At 43.4% G+C, this 16,146-nt stretch overlaps 1 protein-coding gene across 3 annotated transcripts in view; it reads left to right on the top strand.

The window, feature by feature from the left end:
* LOC110532860 (constitutive coactivator of PPAR-gamma-like protein 2) overlaps positions 1 to 16,146 on the top strand; it is a 58,070-nt gene that overhangs the window by 8,801 nt on the left and 33,123 nt on the right. For 2 of the 3 annotated variants that reach the window (XM_036989152.2, XM_036989151.2), the window contains exons 2-6: positions 7,360 to 7,606; positions 9,731 to 9,813; positions 10,597 to 10,725; positions 14,058 to 14,160; positions 14,312 to 14,385. In XM_036989152.2, the coding sequence (XP_036845047.1) occupies positions 7,360 to 7,606; positions 9,731 to 9,813; positions 10,597 to 10,725; positions 14,058 to 14,160; positions 14,312 to 14,385 (636 nt within the window). Of the gene's footprint in view, positions 1 to 7,359; positions 7,607 to 9,730; positions 9,885 to 10,596; positions 10,726 to 14,057; positions 14,161 to 14,311; positions 14,386 to 16,146 lie in introns of all 3 variants that reach the window. The other variant, XM_090185619.1, reaches the window with a different exon arrangement.

The raw sequence follows: 16,146 nt of genomic DNA, 5'->3' as shown, positions 1-16,146 counted from the left end.
GCGCATGCTCTGAGGGCGCGGCTGGGGATGCCGTCTGGGCCTGCAGCCTTGCGAGGGTTAACACGTTTAAATGTCTTACTCACCTCGGCTGCAGTGAAGGAGAGACCGCATGTTTTCGTTGCAGGCCGTGTCAGTGGCACTGTATTGTCCTCAAAGCGGGCAAAAAAGTTATTTAGTCTGCCTGGGAGCAAGACATCCTGGTCCGTGACTGGGCTGGATTTCTTCCTGTAGTCCGTGATTGACTGTAGACCCTGCCACATGCCTCTTGTGTCTGAGCCGTTGAATTGAGATTCTACTTTGTCTCTGTACTGGCGCTTAGCTTGTTTGATAGCCTTGCGGAGGGAATAGCTGCACTGTTTGTATTCGGTCATGTTACCAGACACCTTGCCCTGATTAAAAGCAGTGGTTCGCGCTTTCAGTTTCACACGAATGCTGCCATCAATCCACGGTTTCTGGTTAGGGAATGTTTTAATCGTTGCTATGGGAACGACATCTTCAACGCACGTTCTAATGAACTCGCACACCGAATCAGCGTATTTGTCAATGTTGTTATCTGACGCAATACGAAATATCTCCCAGTCCACGTGATGGAAGCAGTCTTGGAGTGTGGAGTCAGCTTGGTCGGACCAGCGTTGGACAGACCTCAGCGTGGGAGCCTCTTGTTTTAGTTTCTGTCTGTAGGCAGGGATCAACAAAATGGAGTCGTGGTCAGCTTTTCCGAAAGAGGGGCGGGGCAGGGCCTTATATGCGTCGCGGAAGTTAGAGTAACAATGATCCAAGGTCTTTCCTCCCCTGATTGCGCAATCAATATGCTGATAAAATTTTGGGAGTCTTGTTTTCAGATTAGCCTTGTTAAAATCCCCAGCTACAATGAATGCAGCCTCCGGATAAATCGTTTCCAGTTTGCAGAGAGTTAAATAAAGTTTGTTCAGAGCCATCGATGTGTCTGCTTGGGGGGGGATATATACGGCTGTGATTATAATCGAAGAGAATTCTCTTGGTAGATAATGCGGTCTACATTTGATTGTGAGGAATTCTAAATCAGGTGAACAGAAGGATTTGAGTTCCTGTATGTTTCTTTCATCACACCATGTCACGTTGGCCATGAGGCATACGCCTCCGCCCCTCTTCTTACCAGAAAGATGTTTGTTTCTGTCAGCGCGATGTGTGGAGAAACCCGTTGGCTGCACCGCTTCGGATAGAGTCTCTCCAGTGAGCCATGTTTCAGTGAAGCAAAGGACGTTACAGTCTCTGATGTCCCTCTGGAATGCTACCCTTGCTCGGATTTCATCAACCTTGTTGTCAAGAGACTGGACATTGGCAAGAAGAATGCTAGGGAGTGGTGCGCGCTGTGCCCGTCTCCGGAGTCTGACCAGAAGACCGCCTCGTTTCCCTCTCTTTCGGAGTCGTTTTTTTGGGTCGCTGCATAGGATCCACTCCGTTGTCCTGTTTGTAAGGCAGAACACAGGGTCCGCGTCGCGAAAAACATATTCTTGGTCGTACTGATGGTGAGTTGACGCTGACCTTATATTCAGTAGTTCTTCTCGACTGTATGTAATGAAACCTAAGATGACCTGGGGTACTAATGTAAGAAATAACACGTAAAAAAACAAAAAACTGCATAGTTTCCTAGGAACGCGAAGCGAGGCGGCCATCTCTGTCGGCGCCGGAAACAACATGTTGTGGGTAGTCAGGCCTACTAATGTTGTTGTCTGCAAAGTTGAGTTCGAGGCGTGTGTGTCCATGCAGTCATGGGTGTACAGGAGGGGGCTGAGCACGCACCTTTGTGGGGGCCCCTGTGTTGAGGATCAGCAAAGTGGTGTTTCCTACCTTCACCACCTTGGGGTGGCCCATCAGGAAGTCTTGGACCCAGTTGCACAAGGTGGGGTTCAGACCCAGGGCCCCAAGCTTAATGATGAGCTTGGAGGATACTATGGTGTTGAAGGCTGAGCTGTAGTCAATGAACAGCATTCTTACACAGGTATTCCTCTTGTCCAGATGGGATAGGGCAGTGTGCAATTGCGTTGTGTGGATCTATTGAGGCGGTAAGCAAATTGAAGTGGGTCTAGGGTGTCAGGTAAGGTAGATGTGATATGATCCTTGATAAGCCTCTCAAAGCACTTCATGATGACAGGAGTGCTATGGGTCGATAGCCATTTAGTAAAGTTACCTTTCCTTTCTTGGGTATAGGAACAATGGCGGACGTCTTGAAGCATGTGGAGACAGCAGACTAGGATAGGGAGAGATTGAGTATGTCCTTAAACACTCCAGCCAGCTGTTCTGCGCAAGCTCTGACGACGCGGAAAGGGATGCCGCCTGGGCCGGCAGCCTTGCGAGGGTTAACAAGCTTAACCTCTGAAATACCCATCCCGGATCCAGTATAATTGTCATCAGCAACGCTGAATAGCATAGCGCCACAGTCATATAATATTACTAGAAAATATTCATATTCATGAAATCACAAGTGCAATATTGCAAAACACAGTTTAGCCTTTTGTTAATCCACCTGTCGTCTCAGATTTTGAAATTATGCTTTACAACGAAAGCAATACAAGCGTTTGTGTAAGTCTATCGATCGCTCGACAAAACAATAAGTACACTTAGCATCGGGTAACTTGGTCAGGAAAATCAAAAAAGCAATCAAATTAATCGTTTACCTTTGATCTTCGGATGTTTTCACTCACGAGACTCCCAGTTAGACAACAAATGTTCCTTTTGTTCCACAAAGATATTTTTTATATCCAAATACCTCTGTTAGTTTGGTGCGTTATGCCCAAGAATCCACCGGAAAGAGCGGTCACGACAACGCAGACAAAAATTCCAAATTATATCCATAATGTCCACAGAAACATGTCAGACGTTTTTTATAATCAATCCTCAGGGTGTTTTTCAAATATCTATTCGATAATATATCAACCGGGACAGTTGGCTTTTCACTAGGCCCCGGAGTAACAATGGCCGCCTTTCTCTTTTGCGCACAACTCACTCTGAGAGCCCCCACCTATCCACTTATGTTCACGCTCATTCTTCAAAATAAAAGCCTGAAACTATGTCTGAAGACTGACATCCTGAGGAAGCGATAGGAAAAATAATCTGGTTGATATCCCTTTAAATGGAGCAATGGGAGGCTATGGAACATGGAGTTTTCAAAATAGAAGCCACTTCCTGGTTTGATTTTTCTCAGGGTTTCGCCTGCAATATCAGTTCTGTTATACTCACATACAATATTTTGACAGTTTTGGAAACTTTAGAGTGTTTTCTATCCTATTCTGTCAATTATATGTATATTCTAGCATCTGGTCCTGAGAAATAGGCAGTTTACTTTGGGAACATATTTTTTCCAAACATAAAAATAGTGCCCCCTAGCTTCAAGAGGTTAAATGTGTTACTCTCGTCGGCCACGGAGAAGGAGAGCCCACAGTCCTTGGTAGCGGGTCACTTCGGTGGCAGTGTGTTATCCTCAAAGCAGGCGAAGGTGTTTCAATTGTCCAGGTGGCCGCAATGTAGCTGGTTCTCCCTTTGTAATCTGTGATTGTCTGTAGACCCTGCCACATAGGTCTTGTGTCTGAGCTGTTGAATTGCTACATTCTCTACACTGATGTTTTGCCTGTTTGATTGCCTTATGGAGGGAATAACTACACTGTTTGTATTCTGCCATGTTCCCATGGTTCAATGTAGTGGTTCGCGCTTTCAGTTTTGCGTGAATGCTGCCATCTATCCACGGTTTCTGGTTAGGATAGGTTTTAATAGTCACAGTGGGAACAACATCTCCTATACTCTTCCTGATAAACTCAGTATGGACCTGGAGGTTTCATTGTTTCCCAACTTCCATCAACACGTCTCCTTCGTCACTCGGGGCAATGAAGTCCTAGACCACTGTTGCTCTACCCACAAGCATACAGTAGCAAGAAAAAGTATGTGAACCCTTTGGAAATACCTGGATTTCTGCATAAATTGGTCATAAAATTTGATCTGATCTTCATCTAAGTCACAACAATAGACAAACACAGTCTGCTTATTAAACTAACAACACACAGATGATTTTATTTGTCTTGTCTATATTGAATACTTAATTTAAACATTCATAGTGCAGTGTGGAAGAAATATATGAACCCTTGGATTCAATAACTGGTAGACCCTCCTTTAGCAGCAATAACCTCAAACAAATGTTTTCTGTAGTTGTGGTTCAGACCTGCACAACAGTCAGGAGGAATTTTGGACCATTCCTCTTTACAAAACTGTTTCAGTTCAAACATTTTTTGGGAAGTCTGGTGTGAACTGCTCTCTTGAAGTCAAGTAATAGCATCTCAATCGGGTTGAGGTCAGTACTGACTGGGCCACTCCAGAAGGGGTATTTTCTTCTGTTGAATCCATTCTGTTGATTTACTTCTGTGTTTTGGGTTGTTGTCCTGTTGCATCACCCAACTTCTGTTGAGCTTCAATTGGCGGACAGATAGCCTTACATTCTCCTGCAAAATGTCTTGATAATCTTAGGAATTCATTTTTCTGTCGATGATAGCAAGCTGTCCTGGCCCTGAGGTAGCAAAGCAGCCCCAATCCATGATGCTCCCTCCACCATACTTTACAGTTGGGATGAGGTTTTGATGTTGGTGTGCTGTGCCTTTTTTTCTCCACACATGGTGTTGTGTGTTCCTTCCAAACAACTCAACTGTAGTTTAATCTGTCCACAGAATATTTTGCCAGTAGCGATGTGGAACATCCAGATGCTCTTTTGCAAACTTCAGACATGCAGCAATGTTTTTTTTGGACAGCAGTGGCTTCTTCCATGGTGTCCTCCCATGAACACCATTCTTTTTTAGTGTTTTACGTATCGTAGACTCGTCAGAGATGTTAGCATGTTCCAGAGATTTCTGTAAGTCTTTAGCTGACACTCTAGGATTCTTCTTAACCTCATAGAGCATTCTGCGCTGTGCTCTTGCAGTCATCTTTTCAGGATGGCCACTCCTAGGGAGAGTAGCAACAGTGCTGAACTTTCTCAATTTATAGACAATTTGTCTTATGACTGAACATCAAGGCTTTTAGATATACTTTTGTAACTCTTTCCAGCATTATGCAAGTCAACATTTCTTAATCTTAGGTCTTCTGTGATCTCTTTTGTTTGAGGTGTGGTTCACATCAGGCAATGTTTCTTGTGAATAGGAAACTCACATAATTTTTTTAATAGGGCAGGGCAGCTCTAACCAACATCGCCAATCTTGTCTCATTGATTCAACTCAGGTTAGCTGACTCCAATTACCTTTTGGTGAAGTCATTAGCCTAGGGGGTTCACATACATTTTTCCAAACTACGCTGTGAATTTTTTAAATTATATATTCAATATAGACAAGAAAAATACCATTTCTATTATTAGTTTAAGCACGCTATGTTTGTCTATTCTTGTGACTTAGATGAAGGTCAGATCAAATTTGATGACCAATTTATGTAGAAATCCAGGTAATTCCAAAGGGTTAGGGTTAGGGTTTCCAAAGGGTTAGGGTTAGGGTTTCCAAAGGGTTAGGGTTAGGGTTTCCAAAGGTTTAGGGTTTCCAAAGGGTTAGGGTTAGGGTTTCCAAAGGGTTAGGGTTTCCAAAGGGTTCTCATACTTTATCTTGCCACTGTATAATGCCTCCCCCCTTCGGCAAATCAGATCATGACTCTATACTCCTGTTTCCTGTCTACAAGCAGAAGCTCAAACAGGAAGTACCCGTGACGCGCTCTGTTGAGAAATTGTCATCCTAATTGGAAGCTATGCTACAAGGCTGCTTTGCTAGCGCTAACTGGAATATGTTCCCTGGACTCTGCCGATAGCAGAGACGAGCAAACCACCTCGGTGACCAGTTTCATTAGGAAATGCATCGGCGACGTTGTCCCCACAGTGAAGTTTCGCTGCTTCCTTAATCAAAAGCCCTTAATTAACACAGAGGCTGGTGCTAAACTAAAAGACAAAGCTATCGCAGACAACTCTGAGGCTACGACAAGGAGACTGGGTGATTTCGCTCTGAGGCTGACGTGAGGTTTTTAATCAGGTCAACACCGTGTGGCCGGATGTTATTCCAGCAAAAAAACAGCTGGCAGGCATATTCACAATCATTCAGTCTGTAATTCCCACACATCTCAAGCTAGTCATCATTTCTGCTCCCAAGAACTCTAAGGCTACCTGCCAGAATGACTACTGCCCTGTAGCACTCACATCTGTAGTCATGAAGTGCTTTGAAAGGCTGCTTATGGCACACATCAACTCAATCATCCCAATATCGAAGTCAAATTAAATGTTTTTGGTCGCATACACATATTTGGCAGATTTGTATTAATTATGGATCCCCATTAGTTCCTGCCAAGGCAGCAGCTACTCTTCCTGGGGTTTATTATGGATCCCCATTAGTTCCTGCCAAGGCAGCAGCTCCTCTTCCTGGGGTTTATTATGGATGCCTATTAGTTCCTGTCGAGGCAGAAGCTACTCTTCCTGGTGTTTATTATGGATCCCTATTAGTTCCTGTCGAGGCAGAAGCTACTCTTCCTGGTGTTTATTATGGATCCCTATTAGTTCCTGCCAAGGCAGAAGCTATTCTTCCTTGGGTCCAGCAAAATTAAGGAAGTTTATACAATTTTAAAAACATTACAATACATTGTGTGCCCTCAGGCCCCTACTCCACTACTACCACATACAGTACAAAAGCCATAACAAATATACGTTTTTCCAGCAGCAGACTTATCGATGATGTCAAAAGCTGCACTGAAGTCTAACAAGACAGCCCCCACAATCTTCGTATCAATTTCTCTCAGCCAATCAGTAATTTGTGTAAGTGCTGTGCTTGTTGAAGCACCACTACTCCACTGCATAGGGCTGATGGACAGACAGCAGTCACACACAGCAGGATGTTAAACTAAAGGATAAGCAGTCCATAAACTCACATAATAAGCCAGTAGATCGTAATCATAAGAATACATAAACATTAAGCATTTTACAATCTGAATGTACAACTATTACTTCCCATCGCAAAAAAAACATTGAGCATTGAGCATAGAATTCATACAGACATACATGAAGAATATTGGGCCTGTATGAATTCTATGTTTTAATTAATTGCGATATAGAATATTGGGCCTGTATGAATTCTATATGTTTTAATTGATTGCGATATAGAATATTGGGCCTGAATGAATTCTATATCTCAATCAATTTAAACATGTGTACCTATGAAACATAATTTATAGCCTCTGATACCGAGAGACTAATGCTAAACTCAGCATGTGATATCTGTAGAATCTCTACTGGACTGAAGACTGACTGACCTCCGGATTCACTACTACTGTCAGGGTGAAGGGTTAAGGTGTGTAATGTTCTGTTGTATTATCCAGGTTGTCCAGACATTGGAGGACCACCACCAGGAGGTGCTGTCCCTCTACAGGGACTTTGGTTTCTGCGGCCTGATCGCCCAGGACTCAGAGTTTGCCCTCTGCAACGTGCCCGCCTACTTCTCCTCGCATGCCCTCAAACTGTCCTGGAACGGCAAGAACCTGACCACCCACCAATACCTGCTCTCTGAAGCAGCCAGACAGCTTGGTCTGAAGACACAACACCTGCCCTGCTTCACTGCACTGCTGGGTAGGTACCTAATTACCCAAAACTTGAAGCCTGGGTAAGTCCATGGTAGAAAAATAGCTAAATAGGTGTGGTAACCTGCTGTAAATCAGTGACTCCTCGCAACATGTCAAACTAATCAAATGCCTTGCTTGGGCAGAACTCCAGAGGGACCAGATTATTATAGTAGATATTGCAGGAGGATAGCTTGGACATCGCAGATTTTAAGCCCCATCAAAATATGCTGATCGATGTATGCTGATTGTGTGTATAGAACACACTGCTGGATAAACACAATGTGGTTTTTCTTCAAGGTTTTACATTTTTCTGCAATGTTACAAATTAGCATACGGAAAAACTCAATGCAAAATGTGTCCGGTCTATAAACAGTGAGGAACATGCAGCACCAACGAGTAGGGCTGTTACGGTGACCATATTACCTCCGGTGGTCACGAGTCATGACTAGTCAAATTCCACATGACCATTTATTCACTGTAATTAGGCTTCTCTAAGCTCTGATGCTGCTGATTGTCATTAGTAGCCTACCAAACTTGCTAACTGCCTGGTACTCAGCACTCTATTGTCCCTCTAATCACTCTGACATCAATGCAAATGTAATTTAAAATCTAATCAAACACTAATCACACACTTCATGAGAGCCCATGAGCTCATGTTGGGCAATATTTCTATAGGCTATGCTATTGTGTGAGAAAACAGAGTGATGGCCTCTATTAAAAAGAGGAGGATCCCATCAGCTTTCTACAGACTAGACCTACTATATTTATTTCTAAACTTTCCAAATATTAACTTCTTGCGGATCAGTGGGACGCTAGCAAAAACTTCTGGTGAAATTGCAGTGCCAAAATTAAATTACTATAAATATTAAACTTTCATGAAATCACAAGTGCAATACATCAAAATAAAGCTTAACTTGTTGTTAATCCAGCCGCCGTGTCAGAAAGGCTTTATGGCGAAAGCAAACCATGCGATTATCTGAGGACAGCGCCCAGCACACACATGCATAACGCGCTTCAATCAATAATCCACTTGGGATCCAAATTAATCCCAAACGTTACCACTAAACTTATCCAAACAAGTCAATCAACGTTTATAATCAAACCTTAGGTACCCTAATATGCAAATAAATGATACAATTTAAGACGGAGAATAGTTATTGTCTTTACCGGAGAAAAATACCAAAGAACGTGCTCTCATTCACGCGCTTGGAAACACTACAGTCAAAATGGGAGCCACCTAAAAAAACTACAATTTCTGGCTCATTTTTCCAAAAACCAGTCAAACTCTAAAGACTGACATCTAGTGGAAGCCCTAGGATCTGCAATCGGGCACGATTTCGCCCTTTCACACTAAGGTACGGCTGTTTACTGCTTTGGGTTTTTACTTTACCTCCTAAAACAGTATTTCAATGTTTGTTTTGTTAAATGTGATGCGCAACCCCAACTCTAAAAACGTGCCCGTTTTTATAGTTTACTCCATTATCTACTTGAGTCAACTTTCTCCCTCTCCTCTGCTTCCCACACCAAGCCCTAACCCCGTCACAAATAGCAAGTTGAAACCTCTCGCCAGAGAGGAAGATGTGATCTCTCAACTGTGTTGTTGTGAGAGTCGGGGTGGGGGGCTTGGCGTGTTAGTCAGGGGGAGGGGCTTGGCGTGTTAGTCAGGGGGAGGGGCTTGGCGTGTTAGTCAGGGGGAGGGGCTTGGCTTGTTAGGCGGGGGGAGGGGCTTGGCGCGAGAGGCGGGGGGAGGGGCTTGGTGCGAGAGGCGGGGGGAGGGGCTTGGCGTGTGTAAACCATAGAGGAAAAGGCAAAGATAAAATGTGTCCAAGTTAAGGCCAATGCGTTTCTATGGGTTTATTTTGGACCTCAGCTTGTCGCCTGCCTTCCTGCCTTTGGGACGACTCCTATTGTTATGGAGGAGACGTGCATCTTGTCATTATTTACAGATCACTGGTGTAAATGGGGAAATGCACAGAGGAGCGAAAGAGACCAAAAATACAATCACCAGAACAAGCTGACAAACGTTCATTAAAACCTTTATTCTTGCCATACAGGCATTTGGAATTTTGCTCAAACACACACAACTGAACTTTCTCTCCCTCTTCCCCCCCCCCCCCCCCCCCCCCCGTAGGGAACCATATTCTCCCTGATGAGGACCTGGCTGCCTTCCACTGGAGCCTTTTAGGACCAGAACACCCCCTGGCCTCACTCAAGGTATAACCTCTGACCTTTAAACCTTCCACTGGAGCCTTTTAGGACCAGAACACCCCCTGGCCTCACTCAAGGTATAACCTCTGACCTTTAAACCTTCCACTGGAGCCTTTTAGGACCAGAACACCCCTTGGCCTCACTCAAGGTATAACCTCTGACCTTTAATCCTGACGATCTCTTCTATTTACTTCTAAACCATAACATTAAGCTATACCCCCTGCTGTCTGGCCCATCATCTATAACCTCTGTCCCCTGACCCTGATGATCTCTTCTATTTACTTCTAAACCATAACATTAAGCTATACCCCTGCTGCCTGGCCCATCATCTATAACCTCTGACCTCTTGGTGCGTGCCCACCAGTTGGTGGTGCCTCCCTGTGAGGTGGTTAACAAGGCGGTGTCTGACCTCTAACCTCTGACCTCTAACCCCTGACCTCTAACCCTCTAGGTGCGTGCCCACTAGTTGGTGCTTCCTCCCTGTGAGGTGGTTAACAAGGTGGTGTCTGACCTCTAACCCCTGATCTCTAACCCTCTGGGTGCGTGCCCACTAGTTGGTGGTGCCTCCCTGTGAGGTGGTTAACAAGGCGATGTCTGACCTCTAACCCTCTAGGTGCGTGCCCACTAGTTGGTGCTTCCTCCCTGTGAGGTGGTTAACAAGGTGGTGTCTGACCTCTAACCCCTGATCTCTAACCCTCTGGGTGCGTGCCCACTAGTTGGTGCTTCCTCCCTGTGAGGTGGTTAACAAGGCGGTGTCTGACCTCTAACCCCTGACCTCTAACCCTCTAGGTGCGTGCCCACCAGTTGGTGCTGCCTCCCTGTGAGGTGGTTATCAAGGCGGTGTCAGAGTACGTCTCCTCCATTAAAGACCTGGGGAACCTCGATGTTATCGCCAGAGACGTCTTCAAACAGTCACAGGTACACACACACACCACTAGTTCTCTCTCTTTCTCTCGCTCCCCCCCCCCCCCCCCTTTAGTTTGGAGTGACAGTTGTCTTAACCCAATCAATGATTTGAGGTGTCACTGGCTCTGACCCTTCTAACTACGTAAGTAAATATGTGATTTGCCCGTTGCACAATGTTCTGCGCAGGTGTTGGTAACTGCTTCGCCATGTTCAGAGCATGCGGGCACAGGGGGGAAGGTTTGGAGCCTAGTGGTGACGTCAGACCCTCGACTTCAGTAGGCAATAGAAAAAAAGCCTGTCTATCATGTTCATTGATTGGGTTAAGGCGAACCGTCACTGCAAAACTAGCAGACCAAAGGAGACTCATTGTCTACGCCTCCCCCTAAACCCTTCATGGAAAAATAATGCCAAAACTCAAGATCGAAAAGACTCTGTGAAAGCAAAGAAACAGACGTCGAAAGCAAAGGTATGAGTAACCAAAAGGTAGTGCATGCGGGCAAGAGCGTAGGCTAAATGAATTCAATACGATTGGTTGCTGGGAAAGTTTAACCGAAAATTATTTTTGCATTCATTTTCAAATATTTTTTAAAAATCATTTGTCATAGTTTTGCTCTCGCTTTTTGGGGTTTTGATGTCTCATTTTTATTAACAGTTCTATACATTTATATGTTTACATTCTCAAATGTATTTTTCATGTTCACAATTTATTTCATTTTTAATTCAATACATATGGCGTGAAATTGACCCCATAGTGCTGCCTTGTTCATTGACCTGTCAAAGGCGTTCGACACTGTTGATCGTTCTGTTTTGATGAAGAAATGATCAAGAGTAGTCCTGGGATACACAGTGGCAAGAAACAGTATTTGAAACCTTTGATCTGGTCTTCATCAAGGTCACAACAATAGACACAGTCTGCTTAAACTAATAACACACAAACAATTATACGTTTTCATCTCCTTATTGAACAAACCGTGCAAACGGTGCAGGGTGGAAAAAGTATGTGAACCCTTGGATTTAATAACTGGTTGACCCTCCTTTAGCAGCAATAACCTCAAACAAATGTTTTCTGTAGTTGTGGATCAGACCTGCACAACAGTCAGGAGGAATTTTGGACCATTACTCTTTACAAAACTGTTTCAGTTCAGACATTTTTTGGGAAGTCTGGTGTGAACCGCTCTCTTGAGGTCATCCCACAGTATCTCAATCGGGTTGAGGTCAGGACTGACTGGGCCACTCCAGAAGGCGTATTTTCTTCTGTTGAAGCCATTCTGTTGTTGATTTACTTCTGTGTTTTGGGTCGCTGTCCTGTTGCATCACCCAACTTCTGTTGAGCTTCAATTGGCGGACAGATAGCCTTACATTCTCCTGCAAAATGTCTTGATAATCTTGGGAATGAATTTTTCTGTCGATGATAGCAAGCTGTCCAGGCCCAGAGGTAGCAAAGCAGCCCCAAACCATGATGCTCCCTCCACCATACTTTACAGCTGGGATGAGGTTTTGATGTTGGTGTGCTGTGCCTCTTTTTCTCCACACATAGTGTTGTGTGTTCCGTAGACTCGTCAGAGATGTTAGCATGTTCCAGAGATTTCTGTAAGTCTTTAGCTGACACTCTAGGATTCTTCTTAACCTCATAGAGCATTCTGCGCTGTGCTCTTGCAGTCATCTTTTCAGGATGGCCACTCCTAGGGAGAGTAGCAACAGTGCTGATCTTTCTGATCTTTCTTTACAGACCATGTGTCTTACCTTGGACTGATGAACATCAAGGCTTTTAGAGATACTTTTGTAACCCTTTCCAGCTTTATGCAAGTCAACAATTATTAATCGTAGGTCTTCTGTGATCTCTTTTGTTCGAGGCATGGTTCACATCAGGCAATGCTTCTTGTGAATAGCAAACCGAAATGTTGTGAGTGTATTTTAATAGGGCAAGGCAACTTTAACCAACATCTCCAATCTCGTCTCATTGATTGGGCTCCAGGTTAGCTGACTCCTGACTCCAATTAGCTTTTGGAGAAGTCATTAGCCTAGGGGTTCACATACTTTTTCCAACCTACACTGAATGTTTAAATTATGTATTCAACATAGACAATAGTTTGTGTTATTAGTTTAAGCAGACTCTTTGTCTACTGTTGTGACCCAGATGAAGATCAGATCTAATTTCATGACCAATTTATGCAGAAATCCAGGTAATTCCAAAGGGTTAGGGTTAGGGTTTCCAAAGGGTTAGGGTTAGGGTTTCCAAAGGGTTACGGTTAGGGTTTCCAAAGGGTTAGGGTTAGGGTTAGGGTTTCCAAATGGTTAGGGTTAGGGTTTCCAAAGGGTTAGGGTTAGGGTTTCCAAAGGGTTAGGGTTTCCAAAGGGTTAGGGTTTCCAAAGGTTTAGGGTTTCCAAAGGGTTAGGGTTAGGGTTTCCAAAGGGTTAGGGTTTCCAAAGGGTTAGGGTTTCCAAAGGGTTCACACACTTTTACTTGCCACTGTACAGCCTTTTTATGGTTTCTGAATTATCTCAGTGACATCACTCAGGCCATCTTGATAGATGGGGTTAAATCTGAATTATCTCAGTGACAGAACTCAGGCCATGTTGATAGATGGGGTTAAATCTGAATTATCTTAGTGACAGAACTCAGGCCATGTTGATAGATGGGGTTAAATCTGAATCATCTTAGTGACAGAACTCAGGCCATCTTGATAGATGGGGTTAAATCTGAATTATCTCAGTGACAGAACTCAGGCCATGTTGATAGATGGGGTTAAATCTGAATTATCTTAGTGACTAAACTCAGGCCATCTTGGTAGATGGGGTTAAATCTGAATTATCTTAGTGACAGAACTCAGGCCATCTTGATAGATGGGGTTAAATCTGAATTATCTCAGTGACAGAACTCAGGCCATGTTGACAAGGACAAGTTGTCCTTCATAACACATATAAATAATCTGACTAAGAAGCTAAGATCCAAGATGTTTTTTTTTTCATATCAAAATAACCCATTCACAGGAATAGATAACATTAGAGATCTCTCCAGTCTCTACAGATTTGGGAAAATCTGCATTTTGTTTTTATTGCTTCTAACTTGTGGAACAATCTGCAGAGTTCACTGCACTTAGATGTGCTGGTACCACTCAGGCAGTTTACATTATTGATTGAGGACCTCTATGTAGTTGAATGGGATTGCTTTTATTAAATGTTTATTTTTTTATTGAGCTGAATTCTATTGTTTTATACACGTGTATGTTTTAATATTCTGTTTTTATTGTAATGTGTACAGGGCTCTCTTGTAAAATATATGTTTAATCTCAATGTGGATCCCTGTTTAAAGGTTAAATAAATATATATTTGTCTCCCTCTAGTCTCGTATGGAGGACAAGGTGCAGCGTTTTAAGAGAGCTGTGGAGTATTTCTCAGCTGCCTCTAAACCCCGCCCACTCTCCATGGGAACCTCCCCCTACCTCTGTGAGTAACCCCGCATTTGGCGAAGGCCGTTTTCCGTCATACAGTATCTCTTGTAGTCAGTGACACAAGCACGATTGGCTAAAGCTTTTTCTTAAATACTTGTTAGACCTGCTAAATTGGACAAGTAATTTATTTCTCTGTCTGTGTGTAGTGCCAGGGTTTGGGCCGGCGCCGTTTGGTGGACCTCCTGGCCACATGGGGGCGATGCAGACTGTAAAGACCCAGGTAGGAGTCACATGCCTCTGATGTAGCTAGTTATTACCTCCTAAGCTTCTTGGCTCAGTAGTACAGTAGCTGGTTCTCTTGTACTGACTAAGCAGTACAGTAGCTGTCTCTCCTCTTGTATTGACTCAGCATCACAGTAGCTGGTTCTCCTCTTGTATTGACTCAGCAGTACAGTAGCTGGTTCTCCTCTTGTATTGGCTCAGTAGTACAGTAGCTGGGTCTTGTCTTGACTGTGGTACAGTAGCTGGTTCTAGAGGTCGACTGATTTAATCGGAATGGCCGATTGTTATGAAAACGGCCCTAATTAATCGGAAATCTGTATTTTTGGACACCTTCATTTAACTAGGCCAGTCAGTTAAGAACACATTCATATTTTCAATGACGGCCTAGGAATGGTGGGTTAACTGCCTTGTTCAGGGGCAGAACGACAGATTTCTACCATGTCAGCTCGGGGATTCAATCTTGCAGCGCTCTAACCACCTGCCTTACATTGCACTCCACGAGGAGCCTGCCTTTTACGCAAATGCAGTAAGAAGCCAAGGTAAGTTGCTAGCTAGCATTAAACTATCTTATAAAAAAAACAATTAATCAATGGTTGATGATATTACTAGTTTATCTAGCATGTCCTGCGTTGCATATAATCGATGCGGTGCGTATTTGCGAAAAAGGACTGTCGTTGCTCCAACGTGTACCTAACCATAAACATCAATGCCTTTCTTAAAATAAATACACAAGTATATATTTTTAAACCTGCATATTTAGTTAATATTGCCTGCTAACATACATTTATTTTAACTAGGGAAATTGTGTCACTTCTCTTGCAATATAGTCAGGGTATATGCAGCAGTTTGGGCCGCCTGGCTCGGTGCGCGCTAATAGCTTTTCAATCGGTGACGTCACTCGCTCTGAGACTTGGAGTAGTTGTTCCCCTTGCTCCGCTTTTGTGGAGCGATGGGTAACGATGCTTCGAGGGTGGCTGTTGTCGATGTGTTCCTGGTTCGAGCCAGGTAGGGGCAAGGAGAGGGACGGAAGCTATACTGTTACACTGGCAATACTAAAGTGCCTATAAGAACATCCAATAGTCAAAGGTTAATGAAATACAAATGGTATAGAGGGAAATAGTCCTATAATTCCTATATCTACAACCTAAAACTTCTTACCTGGGAATATTGAAGACTCATGTTAAAAGGAACCACCAGCTTTCATATGTTCTCGTTCTGAGCAAGGAACTTAAACGTTAGCTTTTTTACATGGCACATATTGCACTTTTACTTTCTTCTCCAACACTTTGTTTTTGCATTATTTAAACCAAATTGAACATGTTTCATTATTTATTTGAGGCTAAATTGATTTTATTGATGTATTATATTAAGTTCAAATAAGTGTTAGTATTGTTGTAATTGTCATTATTACAAATACATTTAATTAATCGGCCGATTAACCGGTATCGGCTATTTTTGTTCCTCCAATAACCGGTATTGGCGTTGAAAAATCAATCGGTCGACCTCTCGCTGGTTCTCTTGTTGTGTCTCAGTAGTACATTAGCTGCCTCTCCTCTTGTATTGTCTCAGTAGTACAGTAGCTGTCTTTCCTCTTGTATTGTCTCAGTAGTACACTAGCAGTCTCTCCTCTTGTATTGACTCAGCAGTACAGTCGTGGCCAAAAGTTTTGAGAATGACACACATATTCATTTTCACAGTCAGCTCCCTCAGTTTGTATGATGGCAATTTGCATATACTCCAGAATGTTATGGAGAGTGAT

Source organism: Oncorhynchus mykiss, chromosome 9 (genome assembly GCF_057628025.1).
Source record: "Oncorhynchus mykiss isolate SJ-2025 chromosome 9, ASM5762802v1, whole genome shotgun sequence".
Taxonomy (NCBI): Eukaryota; Metazoa; Chordata; class Actinopteri; order Salmoniformes; family Salmonidae; genus Oncorhynchus; species Oncorhynchus mykiss.
The sequence above is the reverse complement of the archived record's forward strand: the minus strand, read 5'-3'. Positions and strand labels throughout refer to the sequence as shown.